At 43.4% G+C, this 26,626-nt stretch overlaps 2 protein-coding genes across 2 annotated transcripts in view; both read right to left on the bottom strand.

Annotated features, from left to right (window-relative positions):
• LOC310799937 (uncharacterized protein) overlaps positions 1 to 26,626 on the bottom strand; it is a 407,560-nt gene that overhangs the window by 194,286 nt on the left and 186,648 nt on the right. The gene's annotated exons all lie outside the window — the stretch shown is intronic.
• Positions 951 to 15,641, bottom strand: LOC310800222 (stonustoxin subunit beta-like; the record flags this gene model as incomplete). The annotated part of the gene is made up of 5 exons (XM_083662807.1): positions 951 to 1,489; positions 1,746 to 1,792; positions 7,279 to 7,398; positions 14,950 to 15,137; positions 15,498 to 15,641. The coding sequence occupies 5 exons, from the start codon at positions 15,639 to 15,641 to the stop codon at positions 951 to 953; spliced, it is 1,038 nt and encodes a 345-aa protein (XP_083518933.1).

The following is a 26,626-nucleotide window of genomic DNA, read 5'->3' as shown; positions in this document are numbered from 1 at the left end:
GAGAGAGAGACTCTCGCGCTCTCTAGTGTGCGCGAGTCTCTCTCTCTCTCTCTAGTGCGCGCTAGTCTCTCTCTCTCTCTCTCTCTCTCTAGTGCGCGCGAGTCTCTCTCTCTCTCTCTCCTTCAGTCTCAACCTGCTTTACTGGCTTGTTGACAAGAACATTCCTGTGTTGCCAAAGTGAACGAATGAAAAAGAGAATCAATAAAAGACAAATATATTTCAGGGAAATCAATAGAAGAAAGGATCAAAGTACATAAGATTGTCAAGACAAAGTAAATACAGTGAGTCATGTGTCATATAAATCCATACAAACAATGCAGACTACATGAACATATACATGACATCATATGAAAGCAGAGACAGAAGACAGTTTGTAATAATTCTGTGATGTAAAGTTCTACATTGTTGCTGTTATGTCATCAGAGACACATTTAGCTGCTAAGTGCTTCACATGAGTACTTATTGCTTAGTAGATACTGTACATGAAGGCCAATCAGAGGCTCAGTCACATCTTCAACCAATCACACACTAGTGTCAATCAACAGTTACATGTTGCTTGATTTTCATCACTCAACTGATTCAACAACAGAGCAATAATACACTGCTTTATTTAAAGACAACAATAATGACATATTCAAGTCAACAAGTTCTGTTTCAAACTATACACATCAAACATTCTTCATTTATGTTGATAATTTTCAGACTAAAATGTCTGTTCTTGTTGTATGTGATGTTAAAACTCTGTCCAGTTACTGTTCTCACACACACACACACACACACACACACACACACACACACACACACACACACACACACACACACACACACACACACACACACACACACACACACAGAGATCATGTCTGTTCACAACCACATGAGCAATGAACTTGCATGCAAACACTATTGTGACTTTAGGTGTTTGTGTTTGGTCACAGTGTGTTTCTGTCTCACTCTATCTGACACAGAGACATTGAGTCACCATCATTATGCAGATAGAACCCAGGGTAAAGTGGTTCAGTGAATTTGGAGTGGAAAGTGTGGAGGTGAATCAGTTTGTCAGAGGAAACTGTGTAGAAGGACAGAGAGCCAGCAGGCCAGTCCAGATACATTGCGACTCTGTTAGAGCGAGAGGAGGAGGGGAGAGGTATGGCTGTGGGTCTGTTATTGTGCCGTGCAGTGTAACCACCATCAGAGCAGCTCAGCCTCCAGGACTTTTCATTCCTTCCAAGCCAGCTGTCATAACCCTCTCCTCTCCTGCTGATTCCTCTGTAAGTCACTCCTATCTCAACCCCTCGTTTCCTCTCGACCTCCCAATAACAGCGACCAGTCAGACCATCTCTACACAGCAGCTGATGCCAGTAGTCAAATCTCTCTGGGTGATCAGGATATGGCTGCTTCTCTCTCACCCACGTCACCTTTCTGTTGTCTTCAGAGAGGAGGAGGTTTCTGTGTGCTGTGTTTGGGTCCAGTGTGAGATCACAGGCATCTGATGAGACAACAAGACTCGTTACAGCAGCAGCTTCTCATCTAATAAACATGTTTGTTTGTTTGTTTGTTTGTTGATTTATTGACAGTTCATTTCTCAGCAGTTTGATGATGTCACATGATGTCAGCCATCTTCCTGACTCACAGGATGTGAATGAATGGACGTCACAGACTGTGCTGTAGATGCACTTTCCTTCTCACTAGTTGAATGTGTTGCTTTGTTTTTATGAATCAAACTCAATAAAATACACACTTACATTTCTTCAGACCTGGTCTCAACCTCTGCACTCCACCATGTTCCACACTGGAGGAATAAACAGGGAAGAAGTCAGACCAACAGATTCTCTTTAATGATGGAAACATGGACATTTAAGAACCTTCAATATGAAGGATTTCCACTCATATCCTCCATTAAACATGAAACATATTCCTCATCTTCTCAGTGTGACAGAGACAATGTGTGTGACTCTCAGCCTTCTAGCAGATGTTGTCTATTCATACCTGAGAGTCTCCAGTCTCCAGGTTGGATCCTTCAGTCCAGCAGAGAGGAGCTTCACTGAGGCTTCTGGATGATTGTAGCTCAGGTCCAGCTCTCTCAGATGGGAGGGGTTGGAGCTCAGAGCTGAGGCCAGAGAAGCACAGCCTTCCTCTGAGAGCATACAGGAAGACAACCTGCACACACACACACACACACACACACACACACACACACACACACACACACACACACACACACACACACACACACACACACACACACACACACACACACACACACACACACACTTAAATGGGGTCTGCAGCCGACAGACTGTTTCTCTCTCTCCATCTACTTCTTTTTTCTGTCACTTGTTGCTTCTCTCCCTCCCTCTCTTTCTGTATCTCCCTCTCTTTCTCTTTCCCTCTTTCTCCCCCTCTCTTTCTCTCTCCCCCTCATTCTCTCTCTTCTTTTCTTTCTCTCCATCCCTCACTTTCTCTCCCTCCACCTCTTTCTGTCTCTCCCTCTCTTCTGTCCCTCCCTCTGTTTCTCTCCTTCTCCCTCTTTCTGTCTCTCCCTCTTTCTGTCTTTCCCTATATTTCTCTCTCTCCCTCCCTCTCCCTATCTTTCTCTCCCTCCTTCTCTTTCTCTCTCTCCCTCTCTCCCCCTCTCTTTCTCTCTCTCCCTCCTCCCCCTCTCTTTCTCTCTCCCTCTCTTTCTCTCCCTCCCTCTCTTTCTGTATCTCCCTCTCTTTCTGTATCTCCCTCTCTTTCTCTCTTTCTCCCCCTCTCTTTCTCTCTCCCCCTCATTCTCTCTCTCCTTTTCTTTCTCTCCATCCCTCACTTTCTCTCCCTCCACCTCTTTCTGTCTCTCCCTCTCTTCTGTCCCTTCATCTGTTTCTCTCCTTCTCCCTCTTTCTGTCTCTCCCTCTTTCTGTCTTTCCCTATATTTCTCTCTCTCCCTCCCTCTCCCTATCTTTCTCTCCCTCCTTCTCTTTCTCTCTCTCCCTCTCCCCCTCTCTTTCTCTCTCTCCCTCTCTTTCTCTCCCTCCTTCTCTTTATCTCTCCCCCTCATTCTCTCTCTCCTTTTCTTTCTTTCTCTCTCTCTCCCCCTCTTTCTCTCCATCCCTCTCTTTCTCTTCCTCCACCTCTTTCTGTCTCTCCCTCTCTTCTGTCCCTCCCTCTGTTTCTCTCCTTCTCCCTCTTTCTGTCTCTCCCTCTTTCTGTCTTTCCCTATATTTCTCTCTCTCCCTCCCTCTCCCTATCTTTCTCTCTCCCCCTCTCTTTTTCTCTCTCCCTCTCTCCCCTCTCTCTCCCTCTTCCCCCTCTCTTTCTCTGCTCCCTCTCTTTCTCTCCCTCCCTCTCTTTATCTCCCCCTCATTCTCTCTCTCCTTTTCTTTCTCTCTCTCTCCCCCTCTTTCTCTCCATCCCTCTCTTTCTCTCCCTCCACCTCTTTCTGTCTCTCCCTCTCTTCTGTCCCTCCCTCTGTTTCTCTCCTCTCTCTTTCTGTCTCTCCCTTTTTCTGTCCCTCCCTCTCCTTCTCTCCATCCCCCTCTTTCTCCCTCTCTCCCCCCCTCGTTCTCTCTCTCCCTCTCTCTTTCTCTATGTCATCTCTCTCTCCCTCTCTCCCCCCTCTCGTTCTCTCTCTCCCTTTTTTTCTCTCCCTCCCTCTTTCTGTCCCTCCCTTTCTCTCTCTCTCTCCCTCTCTTTCTCTCCCTCCATCTCTATCCCTCTCTTTCTGAGGGGGGAGTCTGCACTGTGGCACTGTGGGGGGGGAAGGGGGCTGAGGGGGGCAGTCTGCACTGTGGAGGAGGAGGGGCTGAGGGGGAGGAGGGGCTGAGGGGGGCAGTCTGCACTGTGGAGGAGGAGGAGCTGAGGGGGGCAGTCTGCACTGTGGAGGAGGAGGAGCTGAGTTGGGCAGTCTGCAATGTGGAGGAGGAGGAGCTGAAGGGGGCAGTCTGCACTGTGGAGGAGGAGGGGCTGAGGGGGGCAGTCTGCACTGTGGAGGAGGAGAGGCTGAGGGGGGCAGTCTGCACTGTGGAGGAGGAGGGGCTGAGGGGGGCAGTCTGTACTGTGGGGGAGGAGGGGCTGAGGGGGCAGTCTGCACTGTGGAGGAGGGGCTGAGTGGGGCAGTCTGTACTGTGGAGGAGGGGCTGAGGGGACAGTCTGCACTGTGGAGGAGGAGGGGCTGAGGGGGCAGTCTGCACTGTGGAGGAGGGGCTGAGTGGGGCAGTCTGTACTGTGGAGGAGGGGCTGAGGGGGCAGTCTGCACTGTGGAGGGGCTGAGGGGGGCAGTCTGCACTGTGGAGGAGGAGGGGCTGAGGGGGCAGTCTGCACTGTTGGGGGGGGGCTGAGGGAGGCAGTCTGCACTGTTGGAGGGGGGGGCTGAGGGGGGCAGTCTGCACTGTGGGGGAGGAGGGGCTGAGGGGGCAGTCTGCACTGTGGAGGAGGAGGGGCTGAGGGGGCAGTCTGCACTGTGGAGGAGGAGGGGCTGAGGGGGCAGTCTGCACTGTGGAGGAGGAGGAGCTGAAGGGGGCAGTCTGCACTGTGGAGGAGGAGGGGCTGAGGAGGGCAGTCTGCACTGTGGGGGAGGAGGGGCTGAGGGGGGCAGTCTGCACTGTGGAGGAGGAGGGGCTGAGGGGGCAGTCTGCACTGTGGAGGAGGAGGAGCTGAGGGGGGCAGTCTGCACTGTGGAGGAGGAGGGGCTGAGGGGGGCAGTCTGCACTGTGGGGGAGGAGGGGCTGAGGGGGGCAGTCTGCACTGTGGGGGAGGAGGAGCTGAGGGGGGCAGTCTGCACTGTGGAGGAGGAGGGGCTGAGGGGGGCAGTCTGCACTGTGGAGGGGCTGAGGGGGGCAGTCTGCACTGTGGAGGAGGAGGGGCTGAGGGGGGCAGTCTGCACTGTGGAGGAGGAGAGGCTGAGGGGCGGAGTCTGCACTGTGGAGGAGGCGCTGCTTTTTGTACCCATGAAGTGGATACTGAGCGCTATCTTGCATTACAGTATAACTGTATTCACCTTATTCTTTGCCCACACATGGATGCTTCCGCATTACGTCATTTCGTAATAGTATTTCCGTTTTGACTTGCCAAAAACCCTGCAGGCAAAATGGCCGCCCACACTCCCCTCCTAAAGTGGCAAATTTACTCCCCCATAAACTAACATATCTTGGCCAATACGTATGTAACATACAAAATAAAACCCGTAATATCTTAATTTTATGTAGAATGCAGAGGACATGTAACTGTTTAGTTAAACTTGCATTCCAGGAATATTGTGCTCTAAAGATGACGTTAGTGGAGTCGAGGCTGTTGCGTCCTGAAACCCACATAGGTTGCGTGCGATTCGAGGTGTAACCTTTGTGCGTTTTAGCGTAACCTATGTGTGGTTTGGCGTAACCTATGTGCGATTCGAAATAACGCATCCGAGATAGAAACGTTATGAATATAGCCACGTTATAAACAACAAACTAACGCTGGTGATCCGTATGGAAACAGTGTTACTCGAAATGGTTAAAAGTTATATCAATTTGGTCATTCAGTGGCATTTTACTGCCATATAACATAACTAACTAGCGGCTAATATTAGCCACAGAAGGCAACTAGCGCTGAACTGAAAGAACAAATACGTTTGCGCTGAACGCGGAAGAGAGAAAAAGTGGGCGTGGTGAATAAGGTGAATATATCAACCTGCCATGTTATCATCCTGTGTGTTTCTTATGTGTATGCATTATTGTGTTTGCCGTCTGGGCACTCATGTAACTGACTGACTCCCAGCAATTGACTGCACTATTACCGTTTATGTCAATTGCATACGTAAGGGTTAATGCACAACGAGGTGTACATTATCACTTTTTAAGGGACGACGCGAGAGGCGTGAACCGTCCGAGGCGAAGCCGAGGATGGTTGCCTCGAAGTGCATTAACCCGCTTATACCATGGTCACTTGCCAACAAAACAATAAGACCACTCATTTATATTTCCATGTGTAATAAATAAAGCAATCTAAATGGCTAAATGTCTGTATACTGTAAATCAGTCTTCCACGAAATAAAATAGTCCCTCCCACCTCCACCACCCTCCGTTTTAAAGCCGACTCAAACGTTAACTTTATCACAGGAATGCAGGTTTAACGATGTTTTGCGTTCTACATTAAATTAAGACATTACCGTTTGGCTGCTTGCTTTATTTTGTATGATAGATACGTATTGGCCAAGTATATTAACATTTAAGAGCGAAGAGTTTCAGGAAGTGAAACAGTGCAGCGGGGGCTCGCACTGCATGTGCTGTATGTGGTGAAATGCAGCTCTCTCTCTCTCTCTCTCTCTCTCTCTCAAAGGGCTCGCCCCCGCTCGTGCACGAGCCGATGGAAATCTCCTCTTTGTCGCCGAGAAGAGCCTGGTGACGCAAGGTTAAAAATCTCCGAAACGAAAATCAAAATTGTAAATAAGAGTTATTTTTGATAAACTGAGCACACAGGGGTGATTTAAATACTTACTTTGACCGACTCAATTTTTTTCTCAAGTTGCAAAAGTGCCCTATTAACCCTTAACGGGGGTATAGAGCTCAAACAGCTCTCTTGATACCACTCTTGAAACTATGGCGCATTGATATGAACGGTGAACAGACCATTTAGCTAGGTGTACATTATCACTGTACAATATCACAAAATAATGGACACCTTGCAGCCAATCAAATGTGTGTGTGTGTGTGTGTGTGTGTGTGTGTGTGTGGCGAGGCATTGAGTTTGTTTGATAAGTTGACTGTTCCTTAGAGCTGAGGCTCTCAAATGTTTTTCAGTCAAGGAGCCCTTACAAGATAGAAAATATACTGGGGACCCCCTCATTCTGATTTGTGATTTTGGGCTAACCTGTTTCCACGGTAACGTGATTTCCTTTTAAATTGGTAGGTTTGTTAGATTAGAATGTAATCCATGAACCATTTTAGATTTAAAGCATACAATATTTTCATTGAACTATGAAGCTTTTACAAACAAAAAAATATTTTTATTTTCCTGAAAACTTTTCGCGGACCCCCTGGCAAAGTGCCACGGACCCCTGGGGGTCCCCGGACCCCCATTTGAGAAACACTGCTGTTGCAGGATACCTTTTGCTCTATAGCTTTGAGGCTTTCTGGGCTCGATGGAGAGAGAAGAAGAGGGAGTTTGACTAGCTGGTAAGGCTCATATGAGACACTTGTGCCTGCAGTACACTGCTTTGTCCACAGCAGAGGTGAGAAGGCTGTTAAGTGGGCTGGAGAGTAGCATTATGAAGTGGAGGAGCAGCTGGTGGGTCAGGATAGACCAGCGCTGCAGCACAACCTGGCTGAGCTGCACAGGGAATTGGGTGGGTTCCTGCAGGAGCGAGCAAAGGGGGTGCTTGTGAGGGCTAGGTTCTCCATGCTCAGGGAGATGGAGGCTCCTAGCTCCTTCTTTTTTGGGCTGGAGAGGAGACAGGGCGATGACAGTCACATGTTTTCACTGAGGTTAGCCAATGGGCTCGTCCTTTACAAGTCCTTTACTTTAGCTTTCAACAACAGAGGCAGTAAAGAAAGGAGATGATGCAATATTCTACCACAGGATATAAAACTAGATGTGATAAATGTTGGTATCTCAGCTGCTTTCAAAACTCACATCAGCAGGAAAATACAGAGGTCAGGTCTTTACACTGATATTAATGTGCATGTAAAGCCACATTTAAATGGTGGTCAGTAATACTGACCTGAGAGTTTCCAGTCTACAGTGTGGACTCTCCAGTCCAGCAGAGAGAAGCTTCATTCCAGAGTCCTGTACGTCATTCTTACTCAGGTCCAGCTCTCTCAGACTGGAGGACTGGGAGCTGAGAACTGAGGCCAGAGCTTCACAGCTTCTCTCTGACAGCTTACAGCCACTCAGCCTTAATGGATATGAAGAGATAAGGAAATATGATTTTATCATTTCAGTCACACAGCTCACACAAACAGATTATTAATGAATGCAAATATAGATACAGAGTTCAGTATGGCATCTAGGCTCTGATGATGTCACTCCCTGTAGCACTGGTTCAAATCCTAGTTGCTCTATTCTGAAGCAGCTGGAGATGTGACAGTGAACTATAGCTGATCTGGTTTGTGTTTTCATTTCAGTTCTGGACTCAATGTGTGACAGAATGTGATAAATCCTTTTCTTTAGGTTTCAACAACAGAGGCAGTAAAGAGAGGAGATGATGCAATATTCTACCACAGGATAGAAACTAGATGTGATAAATGTTGGTATCTCAGCTGCTTTCAAAACTCACATCAGCAGGAAAATACAGAGGTCAGGTCTTTTCACTAGGCCTGCATGATAGGAGCAAAATCTGCGATGTGCGATAACATTGTTCAATATAGCGATGACGATACGACTTGCGATAAATAAACAAATATATTAGCTATACAGTTCCTATGTCTTTCTGCTTTAATAATGCTTTAATAATGCTAACATAGACGACAAACATAGCCTATGCCCACTGAATAAAGAAATGAAATACACACTGACTCTAGCTGAAACTACACACAGCGTGTTTGGGCTTTGGCAGAGGGGCGGAGCGCACTGTTGCAAGGGAAAGGTGTACGCTGGATTTACAACACAAGACAAAATGATCAGATGCTGAGTGGGAATGCATGACGCATGTAAATAAAACCACTTTTGTTTCAGGCAGTCTTTGCGATGTGTTTATTGCGCATGTTCATATTGCGATGACGATGAAAACACGATTAATTGTGCAGCCCTAATCTTCACTGATATTAATGTGCATGTAAAGCCACATTTAAATGGTGGTCTTTTGAACAGTATCAGTAATACTGACCTGAGAGTTTCCAGTCTACAGTGTGGACTCTCCAGTCCAACAGAGACCAGCTTCAATCCAGAGTCCTGTAAGACAGTGTTACTCAGGTCCAGCTCTCTCAGACTGGAGGACTGGGAGCTGAGAACTGAGGCCAGAGCTTCACAGCTTCTCTCTGACAGCTTACAGCCACTCAGCCTTAATGGATATGAAGAGATAAGGAAATATGATTTTATCATTTCAGTCACACAGCTCACACAAACAGATTATTAATGAATGCAAATATAGATACAGAGTTCAGTATGGCATCTAGGCTCTGATGATGTCACTCCCTGTAGCACTGGTTCAAATCCTAGTTGCTCTATTCTGAAGCAGCTGGAGATGTGACAGTGAACTATAGCTGATCTGGTTTGTGTTTTCATTTCAGTTCTGGACTCAATGTGTGACAGAATGTGATAAATCCTTTACTTTAGGTTTCAACAACAGAGGAAGTAAAGAGAGGAGATGATGCAATATTCTACCACAGGATAGAAACTAGATGTGATAAATGTTGGTATCTCAGCTGCTTTCAAAACTCACATCAGCAGGAAAATACAGAGGTCAGGTATTTTCACTAACCCTGCATGATAGGAGGAAAATCTGCGATGTGCGATAACATTGTTCAATATAGCTATGACGATACGACTTGCGATAAATAAACAAATATGTGACAGCAGCTGGTGTCAGGGACCGTAATTCGGCCGTGGCCGTTCTTCACAGCAGAGGATCAAAGTTTTTTTTTGAAAAAATGTGGTTTTGCTTTTTTTACAATAGTACAAAATATATTATTTGAACTATCCATTCCATATAAAATGAAGACGTTTTGGGATCAGTAAATAGGTATATTTAGCGATTTAAAAAATCAAGATTTCAGGCTTGAGTCCTAGCTGAGGGGGGTTTTTCATTAATTTGCATGCGGCGTTTCACTGGCTATGTCTGCTATTGTTCCGAGTTTCGGCCAATGAGCCACATCTGTTACATGGGGGGGGGGGGGCGGGGTGCAAAGCTCTGTTTACAAGTGACAACCGAAGCAGAGAAGCGAAACATGGCCGTCTTAATGTTAGCTGTTGTGTGGTGGCTAGCTGGTTGTGGCCTACCTAGCTAGTAGTTCAGCAGCGGTCCACAAGCTTGTTGTGACCAAAATCCCCGCATTTAAAGCACTTCATACTCCCAGAGCTTGCGTAAACCATAGAGAACCTCATGCATTACTCAAAATGAAACGTCCAGGGTTTGTGTCTCCAAAAGCAACCGCTAACGTTACATGCAAGGTAACGTGAAGCTAGCTAGCTACGTTAGCTTGCTGTAACGTTAGCTACCCCAGGTGTGCATAAAATACAGGTTAAGAACTTATGGAAAAGTCATGGAAAGCCCTAACGTTACGTTTTGTTTCTGTTTTAGGACTGTGCGAACATATAGTTATGGATAGATGTGTGTTTTAGCCATAGACTGTATAATATAAATGTTTTCGAAGAGTACACAAAGAAGCAAAGAAAGAAGTGAGGGTTGGCTCAGCGCTGCCACCATTTTGGCCCGAAAATCGTCCCCTTTTGCGTGGTGTCATCGTCATGGGTGTCTCCAAAATGGCGGGTTTCTTGTGTGCGATTGAGCCTCTCCAGCGCTTCTTATCAATAAGTTCTTTGGCGGGACATAAACCATAGATTATTGTGTGTGTGTGTGTGTGTGTGTGTGTGTGTGTGTGTGTTTTATTTTTGTTCAGCAGCTCCTGTCTCTTATCAAATCTTTATTCATATTATATCCTATTATTATTATTATATAAATGAAACCTTTATTGCCCCTCAGGGAATTTTCTCTGCACAAGGAGCCCAAAAAGAACATAATAGGCACACATGTAATAATAATTACAATAATCCAGATGAGAAGTGATAAAAGCATGGATACCTCCAAATTAGACCGTGCGTACCCCATTTGATAAGATTTTTGCTTTCAGATGCTATTACATTCTATCATTGTCTTACTTGTGGCCAGTGTCCCAGTGTGTCAGAGTGACAGTGATCAGCTGTGGGGAGTGGTTAATTTAAATGAGGAGGCATTGTTCACTCCCCCCTTGGCTGGCTGTCCAGGTGTGAAAAACTTCTCAAACTTTGAGGGCTTTTTTCTCAGTTCCTGCTTTTCAGAGTGTGAACAATCAAATAAGCATATCTCCTTCATTTTTTTTCAGATTACAATGTGTGACACATCATTTGAAAGCTTACAGTCTGCCATTTCAGAATCTGTAAAAATCAGAAAAATGCCCTCGGCCTAATTGAGGGTCAAAAGGCCAGCTGGTGTCACATATATTAGCTATACAGTTCCTATGTCTTTCTGCTTTAAATGGATAGTTCGGTTTGTTTGAAGTGGGGTCCTATCAGCTAGTTCGATACACTAACTGAAGTAGGTACAGTGGTCTGCAGGCTGGGCGCATTGTGGAACGAGACCCGGCACTCAGAGCAGCACCCAAACCAGCCTTTTCTCTGTAAGTACGGGGGGTCAACAACTAAAACGTAATTTAGCCACCTAAAACACCTAAAACAACGCCCACCTAAACAAATCGATATCCGTGTACATGCACGCTCTATTTTGACAATTTTCAGCGCTTTACTTTTCCGCAAAACAGCAGTTTCATTCGGCACTGCTTTTTCTCCCAACCGTACAACTAGCGTATTCCTCCGCCTGCACAGAGCCGCAGCACTGGATTACTCCGCAGTTATTTGGAGGTATTTTATTTCTCTCGGTTTGTTAGTGAAGACACAACAAATAGAATACACGAACGAAAATATGAGTGATTTTGATAGCGAGGATGATATGCCATTCACCTTGGTGACAAGAGGATACAATTATGAACCAGAGAGAATACAGAAGAGGAACTTTTGCAGAGAGTGAACAGGCAGAGAGCTGCGCCTGCTGCCTAAATGCCTGGGTGCCCTGGCTGCAGACCTTATTCACCATTCCCAGGATAAATTGTGAAAAACGTCCCAGACCAGAGAGGCTAGGTGACTTGTTGTCTCTAAAGTAAGTCAGTGTTTTATCTCTCTTCTAATAAAAAGTAGAGCGCGCACATCCACTCAAATTGCAGGTGCAGGACAAAAGCAATGAAACATATAAAAAGAAATAGAGTCCGCACACTGCTTGACTTGCTCCCAGTCGATTTATTTTTGACGTTTCGGTCAACAAGGACCTTCTTCAGAAATGAAGCAGGAAATGACAGCACTCAAATTTATACAGTATGGGTCACACCCATCCACCAATTGGCAGAGGGGAAAAAAAGGTGTCATGTGAGCACAATCAACCAGTAAGAAAATAGAGTGCATCTTGCTTCACACAAGTAAATAAATCAATTAAGTCTACAAACCCAAGACGAACAATTAAGAAAATGCAATATATGCCCAGTGTAGGAGATCAGATGGGGTGGAGCTAAAAAACGGCAAAGAAACTCCTGTTAAATCCTGTGTAGGAGAAACAAAAACCCCAATAGCCTACAATGGACAATGCACTACACAAATAATAAACAAAGGCAATAGTTACGAAGAGAACAGACTATTCTCCAATCATATAATCAGTAAAAGCACATTAAATATGAATATAGGTTACAAAAAGAGCACATAGGGCATACAACTCTGCTAACAGACAGGAAGTAAGCAGTTCAAAAATACACATCAAGAGTAGAAATACAAAAGTGGAAATAAAGATTAAAATAAGAGTAGCTACAGGAACGGTCTGAGGTCAAATGATTCATTCAGGCCCCTAGCAACTGTGTCTAAAGTTGAGATCCAGTATGCTTCTCTCCTTAGGAGTAGAGCGTTGAGGTCTCCTCCTCTAGGTGGCAGTTTGACATGCTCTATGCCAATATATTTCAATGATGATATACAATGTTGAGCATGAAAAAAGTGAAGGGCTACAGGATTTTTAAAGTCCTTAGTCCTGATGTCACTCCTATGTTCAGAAATCCTGGTCTTCAGGGCTCTGGAAGATTTGCCAATATAGGCCAACCCACAAACACACTTAATCATATAGATGATATTGACTGTAGTGCAACTGATAATACCTTTGATTTTGTAACATTTACCAGTGACTGGGTGATTGAATGTGTTACATTTATAAGTAAAGTTACACTGGGCGCATCTACCACATTTGTAATTTCCATCTGGAATCTTAGACAGGAAGTGAGAAGGGGCAGGTTGTGGTAAATGAGACCTGACCAGAAGGGTCTTGAGGTTGGGAGGTCTTTTAAAAACGAGACGAGGTGGAGATGAGAATGTTTTGCTGAGGGCAGGGTCAGAACTGAGAATATGCCAATGTTTTTTTATTATCTTCTCAAACTGCCGGCCAAGAGGAGAGTATTGAATAATACAATTAATGGGTTGCTCTCCACTCTGTCTCTCCCTAGTGGTGAGACAATCATGTTGTGTACAGCCATGATACTTAGTGGAAGCTGGTTGTATCCAGTATTCTGGATAACCACGCTGTCTGAACCGTGCTTCAAGGTCTTTGGAATGAGCAGAAAAGGATTCATCTGTAGTGCAGTTCCTACGTAACCGCTTAAACTGGCCAATAGGAATGCCCTTTTTGAGAGGTGTAGGATGAAAGCTCTCGGCATGAAGTAAGGAGTTACGATCTGTTGGTTTTCTATACAGATCTGTAATCAATCTGTCATTGGATTTGCAAATCAAAATATCCAGAAAATTAATACAAGTCTGATCTGAGGCCAAAGTAAATTTCAGAGATGCACTGCTGTTATTAAGAAATGTGTGAAAAGCACTCAGTTCTGTAGCAGACCCAGTCCAGATCAAGAAGATATCATCTATGTACCGTTTCCATAATTGGATATGTGGTAAAAAAGGATTGTAGAGAGGATTCAAAATGAGATTAGTTTCAAGAAGGCCAACATACAAATTAGCGTAGTTGGGAGCCATTTTACTCCCCATGGCAGTGCCACGTTTTTGTAAATAAAAATCTTTTTCAAACAAAAAGAAATTATTAGTGAGCACTATTTCAGTGAGCTGTTTTAAACAGGTCGTACTGGGGATACATACTGTCCTCTGATTGAGAAAATGTTCAACAGCTTCAAGACCACCTTGATGTGGGATATTAGTATAAAGACTCTCCACATCAAGAGTGACCAGGAGAGAATCCCTTTCTACCAATTCCAAAGCTTGTAGGACCTGAATGATATCAGTGGAATCCCTAACATAGGAAGGTAGTGATAAAACATGTGGTTTGAGGAAATGATCAACAAAAGCAGAAATTTTCTCTGTAAGGGAACCAATACCCGAAACAATGGGTCGACCAGGAGGGACCGTAGTGTAACTCTTATGAATTTTGGGTAATGTGTAGATGACAGGTATAACTGGACAATCCACTTTCAAATATTCAAATTCATTTTTATTTATGTCACCCGAATCAAGATAGCTCTTCAGTGTAGAATCAATGTTCTCTTTAAAGGTAGAGATCGGATTACCACTCAATTTATGATAGAAGTCAAGATTAGCAAGTTGCCTGTTAATTTCACCAATGTAGCTAACTCTATCCTGAAGAACAATGGCACCACCTTTGTCAGCTGACTGGACTACCACAGAAGTGTCTTGGTTAAGCTCTAAAAGAGCCGAACGCTGAGATTTAGAAAGATTATTGGTAACCATGTAGTGGCGTTTCTTGCCAAGAAGATGGGAGACTTCACTCTCTACTAATCTGCAATATGTATCAACAGAGGAGTTCCTATGTTTAGGAGGAATGAAAAAGGATTTTTTCTTAAAAGGGGTCTTATTCCCTGCATTGGAAGCAATGCTAATCGCCTCAGGGGAATCCACTGTAGAGGCATTGACTGAATGGACCAACTGAGCATCAGTATTGTGATCAAAAAACTCTCTCAGTCTAACAATGCGAAAGAATTTATGAAAGTCAACTATGGTACCAAAATCATTACAAAATGTGGTAGGAACAAAAGAAAGGCCCTTACTGAGGGCTGATAAGCAAGAGTCAGAGACAGACCTACTTGAGAGGTTTAACACATTTGATTCAGTCTGCTGTTGCGTGTCAGGTAAGGGTCCCTTACGAATTCTCCCCTGGCCCCTCCTGCACCTCCTCTTGGGCGGCCTCCTCGAGGTGGAAGGTGAGCGTCCCCCACCTGGTGATGAAGGCCTAAAAAAGGCTGGTGCCTGCTGGAGTGGCCGCTGGAGTCGGAGTCAAACTCAAAGGAGGAGGCTGAGGTGTAGTCAGTCGCCCAGTGTCTCTGTGGCCGTCTATCCCGTCGATGTACAGGAGGCCTTCTCTCAGGCCTTCTCTCAGGAGGGTGCGTGTCACGCTCCTTGTTTCTCCAGGTGTAGACTCTGCTGTTGGCATAATCCTGTTCATCTCGCACAAACTTCTTCACTTTCATGGCTTTAATTTCTTTCTCCAAATCTTGTTTGTATTGTTCACACTCTGTGAAAAGAGCGTCTAGTCTCTCTTGGGAAAGTGTCTCTGTGACAGAGTTATTTCTGATATGCTCAATCTCTGCTCTGGTTTTGTTCAATTGTTCAGATAGTTCTTGTATCGAGAGAGCAATCAGATCAAAAGAGCATTTGTTCATGATTTCACACCATTTGTCACAGAATGTCTCACTGTCCTTACCAATCATGGGTTCTTTTTGTAGGCGTAACCCACGAGGAATCTTTTTCTTGCGGAGATAATCACTCAAAGACACAGCATGTAGGTACAGGCGTACCTCTTTGGCTCGGAGTTTGGAGATGGTTCTTTTCAGTGTCTCTGTGTCAGCCATGTTGGAGGAGCTGGTGTGGCCACTGAACAAAGAGTCAGTCAGCATGATACGTGTGTAGTCTGCCTCATTGAATTCAAAGGTGCTAGCCATCTTGCACAGGCGTCTTGGGAAGACTTACAAATCTGGGCAGTCTGCTTTTCGGAGTGCAGCGCGAAAAAACACGAGGCTTAAAGTACATATAAAAAGTAGAGCGCGCACATCCACTCAAATTGCAGGTGCAGGACAAAAGCAATGAAACATATAAAAAGAAATAGAGTCCGCACACTGCTTGACTTGCTCCCAGTCGATTTATTTTTGACGTTTCGGTCAACAAGGACCTTCTTCAGAAATGAAGCAGGAAATGACAGCACTCAAATTTATACAGTATGGGTCACACCCATCCACCAATTGGCAGAGGGGAAAAAAAGGTGTCATGTGAGCACAATCAACCAGTAAGAAAATAGAGTGCATCTTGCTTCACACAAGTAAATAAATCAATTAAGTCTACAAACCCAAGACGAACAATTAAGAAAATGCAATATATGCCCAGTGTAGGAGATCAGATGGGGTGGAGCTAAAAAACGGCAAAGAAACTCCTGTTAAATCCTGTGTAGGAGAAACAAAAACCCCAATAGCCTACAATGGACAATGCACTACACAAATAATAAACAAAGGCAATAGTTACGAAGAGAACAGACTATTCTCCAATCATATAATCAGTAAAAGCACATTAAATATGAATATAGGTTACAAAAAGAGCACATAGGGCATACAACTCTGCTAACAGACAGGAAGTAAGCAGTTCAAAAATACACATCAAGAGTAGAAATACAAAAGTGGAAATAAAGATTAAAATAAGAGTAGCTACAGGAACGGTCTGAGGTCAAATGATTCATTCAGGCCCCTAGCAACTGTGTCTAAAGTTGAGATCCAGTATGCTTCTCTCCTTAGGAGTAGAGCGTTGAGGTCTCCTCCTCTAGGTGGCAGTTTGACATGCTCTATGCCAATATATTTCAATGATGATATACAATGTTGAGCATGAAAAAGTGAAGGGCTACAGGATTTTTAAAGTCCTTAGTCCTGATGTCACTCCTATGTTCAGAAATCCTGGTCTTCAGGGCTCTGGAAGATTTGCCAATATAGGCCAACCCACAAACACACTTAATCATATAGATGATATTGACTGTAGTGCAACTGATAATACCTTTGATTTTGTAACATTTACCAGTGACTGGGTGATTGAATGTGTTACATTTATAAGTAAAGTTACACTGGGCGCATCTACCACATTTGTAATTTCCATCTGGAATCTTAGACAGGAAGTGAGAAGGGGCAGGTTGTGGTAAATGAGACCTGACCAGAAGGGTCTTGAGGTTGGGAGGTCTTTTAAAAACGAGACGAGGTGGAGATGAGAATGTTTTGCTGAGGGCAGGGTCAGAACTGAGAATATGCCAATGTTTTTTTATTATCTTCTCAAACTGCCGGCCAAGAGGAGAGTATTGAATAATACAATTAATGGGTTGCTCTCCACTCTGTCTCTCCCTAGTGGTGAGACAATCATGTTGTGTACAGCCATGATACTTAGTGGAAGCTGGTTGTATCCAGTATTCTGGATAACCACGCTGTCTGAACCGTGCTTCAAGGTCTTTGGAATGAGCAGAAAAGGATTCATCTGTAGTGCAGTTCCTACGTAACCGCTTAAACTGGCCAATAGGAATGCCCTTTTTGAGAGGTGTAGGATGAAAGCTCTCGGCATGAAGTAAGGAGTTACGATCTGTTGGTTTTCTATACAGATCTGTAATCAATCTGTCATTGGATTTGCAAATCAAAATATCCAGAAAATTAATACAAGTCTGATCTGAGGCCAAAGTAAATTTCAGAGATGCACTGCTGTTATTAAGAAATGTGTGAAAAGCACTCAGTTCTGTAGCAGACCCAGTCCAGATCAAGAAGATATCATCTATGTACCGTTTCCATAATTGGATATGTGGTAAAAAAGGATTGTAGAGAGGATTCAAAATGAGATTAGTTTCAAGAAGGCCAACATACAAATTAGCGTAGTTGGGAGCCATTTTACTCCCCATGGCAGTGCCACGTTTTTGTAAATAAAAATCTTTTTCAAACAAAAAGAAATTATTAGTGAGCACTATTTCAGTGAGCTGTTTTAAACAGGTCGTACTGGGGATACATACTGTCCTCTGATTGAGAAAATGTTCAACAGCTTCAAGACCACCTTGATGTGGGATATTAGTATAAAGACTCTCCACATCAAGAGTGACCAGGAGAGAATCCCTTTCTACCAATTCCAAAGCTTGTAGGACCTGAATGATATCAGTGGAATCCCTAACATAGGAAGGTAGTGATAAAACATGTGGTTTGAGGAAATGATCAACAAAAGCAGAAATTTTCTCTGTAAGGGAACCAATACCCGAAACAATGGGTCGACCAGGAGGGACCGTAGTGTAACTCTTATGAATTTTGGGTAATGTGTAGATGACAGGTATAACTGGACAATCCACTTTCAAATATTCAAATTCATTTTTATTTATGTCACCCGAATCAAGATAGCTCTTCAGTGTAGAATCAATGTTCTCTTTAAAGGTAGAGATCGGATTACCACTCAATTTATGATAGAAGTCAAGATTAGCAAGTTGCCTGTTAATTTCACCAATGTAGCTAACTCTATCCTGAAGAACAATGGCACCACCTTTGTCAGCTGACTGGACTACCACAGAAGTGTCTTGGTTAAGCTCTAAAAGAGCCGAACGCTGAGATTTAGAAAGATTATTGGTAACCATGTAATGGCGTTTCTTGCCAAGAAGATGGGAGACTTCACTCTCTACTAATCTGCAATATGTATCAACAGAGGAGTTCCTATGTTTAGGAGGAATGAAAAAGGATTTTTTCTTAAAAGGGGTCTTATTCCCTGCATTGGAAGCAATGCTAATCGCCTCAGGGGAATCCACTGTAGAGGCATTGACTGAATGGACCAACTGAGCATCAGTATTGTGATCAAAAAACTCTCTCAGTCTAACAATGCGAAAGAATTTATGAAAGTCAACTATGGTACCAAAATCATTACAAAATGTGGTAGGAACAAAAGAAAGGCCCTTACTGAGGGCTGATAAGCAAGAGTCAGAGACAGACCTACTTGAGAGGTTTAACACATTTGATTCAGTCTGCTGTTGCGTGTCAGGTAAGGGTCCCTTACGAATTCTCCCCTGGCCCCTCCTGCACCTCCTCTTGGGCGGCCTCCTCGAGGTGGAAGGTGAGCGTCCCCCACCTGGTGATGAAGGCCTAAAAAAGGCTGGTGCCTGCTGGAGTGGCCGCTGGAGTCGGAGTCAAACTCAAAGGAGGAGGCTGAGGTGTAGTCAGTCGCCCAGTGTCTCTGTGGCCGTCTATCCCGTCGATGTACAGGAGGCCTTCTCTCAGGCCTTCTCTCAGGAGGGTGCGTGTCACGCTCCTTGTTTCTCCAGGTGTAGACTCTGCTGTTGGCATAATCCTGTTCATCTCGCACAAACTTCTTCACTTTCATGGCTTTAATTTCTTTCTCCAAATCTTGTTTGTATTGTTCACACTCTGTGAAAAGAGCGTCTAGTCTCTCTTGGGAAAGTGTCTCTGTGACAGAGTTATTTCTGATATGCTCAATCTCTGCTCTGGTTTTGTTCAATTGTTCAGATAGTTCTTGTATCGAGAGAGCAATCAGATCAAAAGAGCATTTGTTCATGATTTCACACCATTTGTCACAGAATGTCTCACTGTCCTTACCAATCATGGGTTCTTTTTGTAGGCGTAACCCACGAGGAATCTTTTTCTTGCGGAGATAATCACTCAAAGACACAGCATGTAGGTACAGGCGTACCTCTTTGGCTCGGAGTTTGGAGATGGTTCTTTTCAGTGTCTCTGTGTCAGCCATGTTGGAGGAGCTGGTGTGGCCACTGAACAAAGAGTCAGTCAGCATGATACGTGTGTAGTCTGCCTCATTGAATTCAAAGGTGCTAGCCATCTTGCACAGGCGTCTTGGGAAGACTTACAAATCTGGGCAGTCTGCTTTTCGGAGTGCAGCGCGAAAAAACACGAGGCTTAAAGTACATATAAAAAGTAGAGCGCGCACATCCACTCAAATTGCAGGTGCAGGACAAAAGCAATGAAACATATAAAAAGAAATAGAGTCCGCACACTGCTTGACTTGCTCCCAGTCGATTTATTTTTGACGTTTCGGTCAACAAGGACCTTCTTCAGAAATGAAGCAGGAAATGACAGCACTCAAATTTATACAGTATGGGTCACACCCATCCACCAATTGGCAGAGGGGAAAAAAAGGTGTCATGTGAGCACAATCAACCAGTAAGAAAATAGAGTGCATCTTGCTTCACACAAGTAAATAAATCAATTAAGTCTACAAACCCAAGACGAACAATTAAGAAAATGCAATATATGCCCAGTGTAGGAGATCAGATGGGGTGGAGCTAAAAAACGGCAAAGAAACTCCTGTTAAATCCTGTGTAGGAGAAACAAAAACCCCAATAGCCTACAATGGACAATGCACTACACAAATAATAAACAAAGGCAATAGTTACGAAGAGAACAGACTATTCTCCAATCATATAATCAGTAAAAGCACATTAAATATGAATATAGGTTACAAAAAGAGCACATAGGGCATACAACTCTGCTAACAGACAGGAAGTAAGCAGTTCAAAAATACACATCAAGAGTAGAAATACAAAAGTGGAAATAAAGATTAAAATAAGAGTAGCTACAGGAACGGTCTGAGGTCAAATGATTCATTCAGGCCCCTAGCAACTGTGTCTAAAGTTGAGATCCAGTATGCTTCTCTCCTTAGGAGTAGAGCGTTGAGGTCTCCTCCTCTAGGTGGCAGTTTGACATGCTCTATGCCAATATATTTCAATGATGATATACAATGTTGAGCATGAAAAAAGTGAAGGGCTACAGGATTTTTAAAGTCCTTAGTCCTGATGTCACTCCTATGTTCAGAAATCCTGGTCTTCAGGGCTCTGGAAGATTTGCCAATATAGGCCAACCCACAAACACACTTAATCATATAGATGATATTGACTGTAGTGCAACTGATAATACCTTTGATTTTGTAACATTTACCAGTGACTGGGTGATTGAATGTGTTACATTTATAAGTAAAGTTACACTGGGCGCATCTACCACATTTGTAATTTCCATCTGGAATCTTAGACAGGAAGTGAGAAGGGGCAGGTTGTGGTAAATGAGACCTGACCAGAAGGGTCTTGAGGTTGGGAGGTCTTTTAAAAACGAGACGAGGTGGAGATGAGAATGTTTTGCTGAGGGCAGGGTCAGAACTGAGAATATGCCAATGTTTTTTTATTATCTTCTCAAACTGCCGGCCAAGAGGAGAGTATTGAATAATACAATTAATGGGTTGCTCTCCACTCTGTCTCTCCCTAGTGGTGAGACAATCATGTTGTGTACAGCCATGATACTTAGTGGAAGCTGGTTGTATCCAGTATTCTGGATAACCACGCTGTCTGAAACGTGCTTCAAGGTCTTTGGAATGAGCAGAAAAGGATTCATCTGTAGTGCAGTTCCTACGTAACCGCTTAAACTGGCCAATAGGAATGCCCTTTTTGAGAGGTGTAGGATGAAAGCTCTCGGCATGAAGTAAGGAGTTACGATCTGTTGGTTTTCTATACAGATCTGTAATCAATCTGTCATTGGATTTGCAAATCAAAATATCCAGAAAATTAATACAAGTCTGATCTGAGGCCAAAGTAAATTTCAGAGATGCACTGCTGTTATTAAGAAATGTGTGAAAAGCACTCAGTTCTGTAGCAGACCCAGTCCAGATCAAGAAGATATCATCTATGTACCGTTTCCATAATTGGATATGTGGTAAAAAAGGATTGTAGAGAGGATTCAAAATGAGATTAGTTTCAAGAAGGCCAACATACAAATTAGCGTAGTTGGGAGCCATTTTACTCCCCATGGCAGTGCCACGTTTTTGTAAATAAAAATCTTTTTCAAACAAAAAGAAATTATTAGTGAGCACTATTTCAGTGAGCTGTTTTAAACAGGTCGTACTGGGGATACATACTGTCCTCTGATTGAGAAAATGTTCAACAGCTTCAAGACCACCTTGATGTGGGATATTAGTATAAAGACTCTCCACATCAAGAGTGACCAGGAGAGAATCCCTTTCTACCAATTCCAAAGCTTGTAGGACCTGAATGATATTAGTGGAATCCCTAACATAGGAAGGTAGTGATAAAACATGTGGTTTGAGGAAATGATCAACAAAAGCAGAAATTTTCTCTGTAAGGGAACCAATACCCGAAACAATGGGTCGACCAGGAGGGACCGTAGTGTAACTCTTATGAATTTTGGGTAATGTGTAGATGACAGGTATAACTGGACAATCCACTTTCAAATATTCAAATTCATTTTTATTTATGTCACCCGAATCAAGATAGCTCTTCAGTGTAGAATCAATGTTCTCTTTAAAGGTAGAGATCGGATTACCACTCAATTTATGATAGAAGTCAAGATTAGCAAGTTGCCTGTTAATTTCACCAATGTAGCTAACTCTATCCTGAAGAACAATGGCACCACCTTTGTCAGCTGACTGGACTACCACAGAAGTGTCTTGGTTAAGCTCTAAAAGAGCCGAACGCTGAGAAACGCCACTACATGGTTACCAATAATCTTTCTAAATCTCAGCGTTCGGCTCTTTTAGAGCTTAACCAAGACACTTCTGTGGTAGTCCAGTCAGCTGACAAAGGTGGTGCCATTGTTCTTCAGGATAGAGTTAGCTACATTGGTGAAATTAACAGGCAACTTGCTAATCTTGACTTCTATCATAAATTGAGTGGTAATCCGATCTCTACCTTTAAAGAGAACATTGATTCTACACTGAAGAGCTATCTTGATTCGGGTGACATAAATAAAAATGAATTTGAATATTTGAAAGTGGATTGTCCAGTTATACCTGTCATCTACACATTACCCAAAATTCATAAGAGTTACACTACGGTCCCTCCTGGTCGACCCATTGTTTCGGGTATTGGTTCCCTTACAGAGAAAATTTCTGCTTTTGTTGATCATTTCCTCAAACCACATGTTTTATCACTACCTTCCTATGTTAGGGATTCCACTGATATCATTCAGGTCCTACAAGCTTTGGAATTGGTAGAAAGGGATTCTCTCCTGGTCACTCTTGATGTGGAGAGTCTTTATACTAATATCCCACATCAAGGTGGTCTTGAAGCTGTTGAACATTTTCTCAATCAGAGGACAGTATGTATCCCCAGTACGACCTGTTTAAAACAGCTCACTGAAATAGTGCTCACTAATAATTTCTTTTTGTTTGAAAAAGATTTTTATTTACAAAAACGTGGCACTGCCATGGGGAGTAAAATGGCTCCCAACTACGCTAATTTGTATGTTGGCCTTCTTGAAACTAATCTCATTTTGAATCCTCTCTACAATCCTTTTTTACCACATATCCAATTATGGAAACGGTACATAGATGATATCTTCTTGATCTGGACTGGGTCTGCTACAGAACTGAGTGCTTTTCACACATTTCTTAATAACAGCAGTGCATCTCTGAAATTTACTTTGGCCTCAGATCAGACTTGTATTAATTTTCTGGATATTTTGATTTGCAAATCCAATGACAGATTGATTACAGATCTGTATAGAAAACCAACAGATCGTAACTCCTTACTTCATGCCGAGAGCTTTCATCCTACACCTCTCAAAAAGGGCATTCCTATTGGCCAGTTTAAGCGGTTACGTAGGAACTGCACTACAGATGAATCCTTTTCTGCTCATTCCAAAGACCTTGAAGCACGGTTCAGACAGCGTGGTTATCCAGAATACTGGATACAACCAGCTTCCACTAAGTATCATGGCTGTACACAACATGATTGTCTCACCACTAGGGAGAGACAGAGTGGAGAGCAACCCATTAATTGTATTATTCAATACTCTCCTCTTGGCCGGCAGTTTGAGAAGATAATAAAAAAACATTGGCATATTCTCAGTTCTGACCCTGCCCTCAGCAAAACATTCTCATCTCCACCTCGTCTCGTTTTTAAAAGACCTCCCAACCTCAAGACCCTTCTGGTCAGGTCTCATTTACCACAACCTGCCCCTTCTCACTTCCTGTCTAAGATTCCAGATGGAAATTACAAATGTGGTAGATGCGCCCAGTGTAACTTTACTTATAAATGTAACACATTCAATCACCCAGTCACTGGTAAATGTTACAAAATCAAAGGTATTATCAGTTGCACTACAGTCAATATCATCTATATGATTAAGTGTGTTTGTGGGTTGGCCTATATTGGCAAATCTTCCAGAGCCCTGAAGACCAGGATTTCTGAACATAGGAGTGACATCAGGACTAAGGACTTTAAAAATCCTGTAGCCCTTCACTTTTTTCATGCTCAACATTGTATATCATCATTGAAATATATTGGCATAGAGCATGTCAAACTGCCACCTAGAGGAGGAGACCTCAACGCTCTACTCCTAAGGAGAGAAGCATACTGGATCTCAACTTTAGACACAGTTGCTAGGGGCCTGAATGAATCATTTGACCTCAGACCGTTCCTGTAGCTACTCTTATTTTAATCTTTATTTCCACTTTTGTATTTCTACTCTTGATGTGTATTTTTGAACTGCTTACTTCCTGTCTGTTAGCAGAGTTGTATGCCCTATGTGCTCTTTTTGTAACCTATATTCATATTTAATGTGCTTTTACTGATTATATGATTGGAGAATAGTCTGTTCTCTTCGTAACTATTGCCTTTGTTTATTATTTGTGTAGTGCATTGTCCATTGTAGGCTATTGGGGTTTTTGTTTCTCCTACACAGGATTTAACAGGAGTTTCTTTGCCGTTTTTTAGCTCCACCCCATCTGATCTCCTACACTGGGCATATATTGCATTTTCTTAATTGTTCGTCTTGGGTTTGTAGACTTAATTGATTTATTTACTTGTGTGAAGCAAGATGCACTCTATTTTCTTACTGGTTGATTGTGCTCACATGACACCTTTTTTTCCCCTCTGCCAATTGGTGGATGGGTGTGACCCATACTGTATAAATTTGAGTGCTGTCATTTCCTGCTTCATTTCTGAAGAAGGTCCTTGTTGACCGAAACGTCAAAAATAAATCGACTGGGAGCAAGTCAAGCAGTGTGCGGACTCTATTTCTTTTTATATGTTTCATTGCTTTTGTCCTGCACCTGCAATTTGAGTGGATGTGCGCGCTCTACTTTTTATATGTACTTTAAGCCTCGTGTTTTTTCGCGCTGCACTCCGAAAAGCAGACTGCCCAGATTTGTAAGTCTTCCCAAGACGCCTGTGCAAGATGGCTAGCACCTTTGAATTCAATGAGGCAGACTACACACGTATCATGCTGACTGACTCTTTGTTCAGTGGCCACACCAGCTCCTCCAACATGGCTGACACAGAGACACTGAAAAGAACCATCTCCAAACTCCGAGCCAAAGAGGTACGCCTGTACCTACATGCTGTGTCTTTGAGTGATTATCTCCGCAAGAAAAAGATTCCTCGTGGGTTACGCCTACAAAAAGAACCCATGATTGGTAAGGACAGTGAGACATTCTGTGACAAATGGTGTGAAATCATGAACAAATGCTCTTTTGATCTGATTGCTCTCTCGATACAAGAACTATCTGAACAATTGAACAAAACCAGAGCAGAGATTGAGCATATCAGAAATAACTCTGTCACAGAGACACTTTCCCAAGAGAGACTAGACGCTCTTTTCACAGAGTGTGAACAATACAAACAAGATTTGGAGAAAGAAATTAAAGCCATGAAAGTGAAGAAGTTTGTGCGAGATGAACAGGATTATGCCAACAGCAGAGTCTACACCTGGAGAAACAAGGAGCGTGACACGCACCCTCCTGAGAGAAGGCCTGAGAGAAGGCCTCCTGTACATCGACGGGATAGACGGCCACAGAGACACTGGGCGACTGACTACACCTCAGCCTCCTCCTTTGAGTTTGACTCCGACTCCAGCGGCCACTCCAGCAGGCACCAGCCTTTTTTAGGCCTTCATCACCAGGTGGGGGACGCTCACCTTCCACCTCGAGGAGGCCGCCCAAGAGGAGGTGCAGGAGGGGCCAGGGGAGAATTCGTAAGGGACCCTTACCTGACACGCAACAGCAGACTGAATCAAATGTGTTAAACCTCTCAAGTAGGTCTGTCTCTGACTCTTGCTTATCAGCCCTCAGTAAGGGCCTTTCTTTTGTTCCTACCACATTTTGTAATGATTTTGGTACCATAGTTGACTTTCATAAATTCTTTCGCATTGTTAGACTGAGAGAGTTTTTTGATCACAATACTGATGCTCAGTTGGTCCATTCAGTCAATGCCTCTACAGTGGATTCCCCTGAGGCGATTAGCATTGCTTCCAATGCAGGGAATAAGACCCCTTTTAAGAAAAAATCCTTTTTCATTCCTCCTAAACATAGGAACTCCTCTGTTGATACATATTGCAGATTAGTAGAGAGTGAAGTCTCCCATCTTCTTGGCAAGAAACGCCACTACATGGTTACCAATAATCTTTCTAAATCTCAGCGTTCGGCTCTTTTAGAGCTTAACCAAGACACTTCTGTGGTAGTCCAGTCAGCTGACAAAGGTGGTGCCATTGTTCTTCAGGATAGAGTTAGCTACATTGGTGAAATTAACAGGCAACTTGCTAATCTTGACTTCTATCATAAATTGAGTGGTAATCCGATCTCTACCTTTAAAGAGAACATTGATTCTACACTGAAGAGCTATCTTGATTCGGGTGACATAAATAAAAATGAATTTGAATATTTGAAAGTGGATTGTCCAGTTATACCTGTCATCTACACATTACCCAAAATTCATAAGAGTTACACTACGGTCCCTCCTGGTCGACCCATTGTTTCGGGTATTGGTTCCCTTACAGAGAAAATTTCTGCTTTTGTTGATCATTTCCTCAAACCACATGTTTTATCACTACCTTCCTATGTTAGGGATTCCACTGATATCATTCAGGTCCTACAAGCTTTGGAATTGGTAGAAAGGGATTCTCTCCTG

This window comes from Poromitra crassiceps (assembly GCF_964638095.1).
Source record: "Poromitra crassiceps genome assembly, chromosome: 29".
Classification (NCBI taxonomy): domain Eukaryota; kingdom Metazoa; phylum Chordata; class Actinopteri; order Beryciformes; family Melamphaidae; genus Poromitra; species Poromitra crassiceps.
Note: the sequence above shows the minus strand (reverse complement) of the source record. Positions and strands in the feature narration are given on the sequence as shown.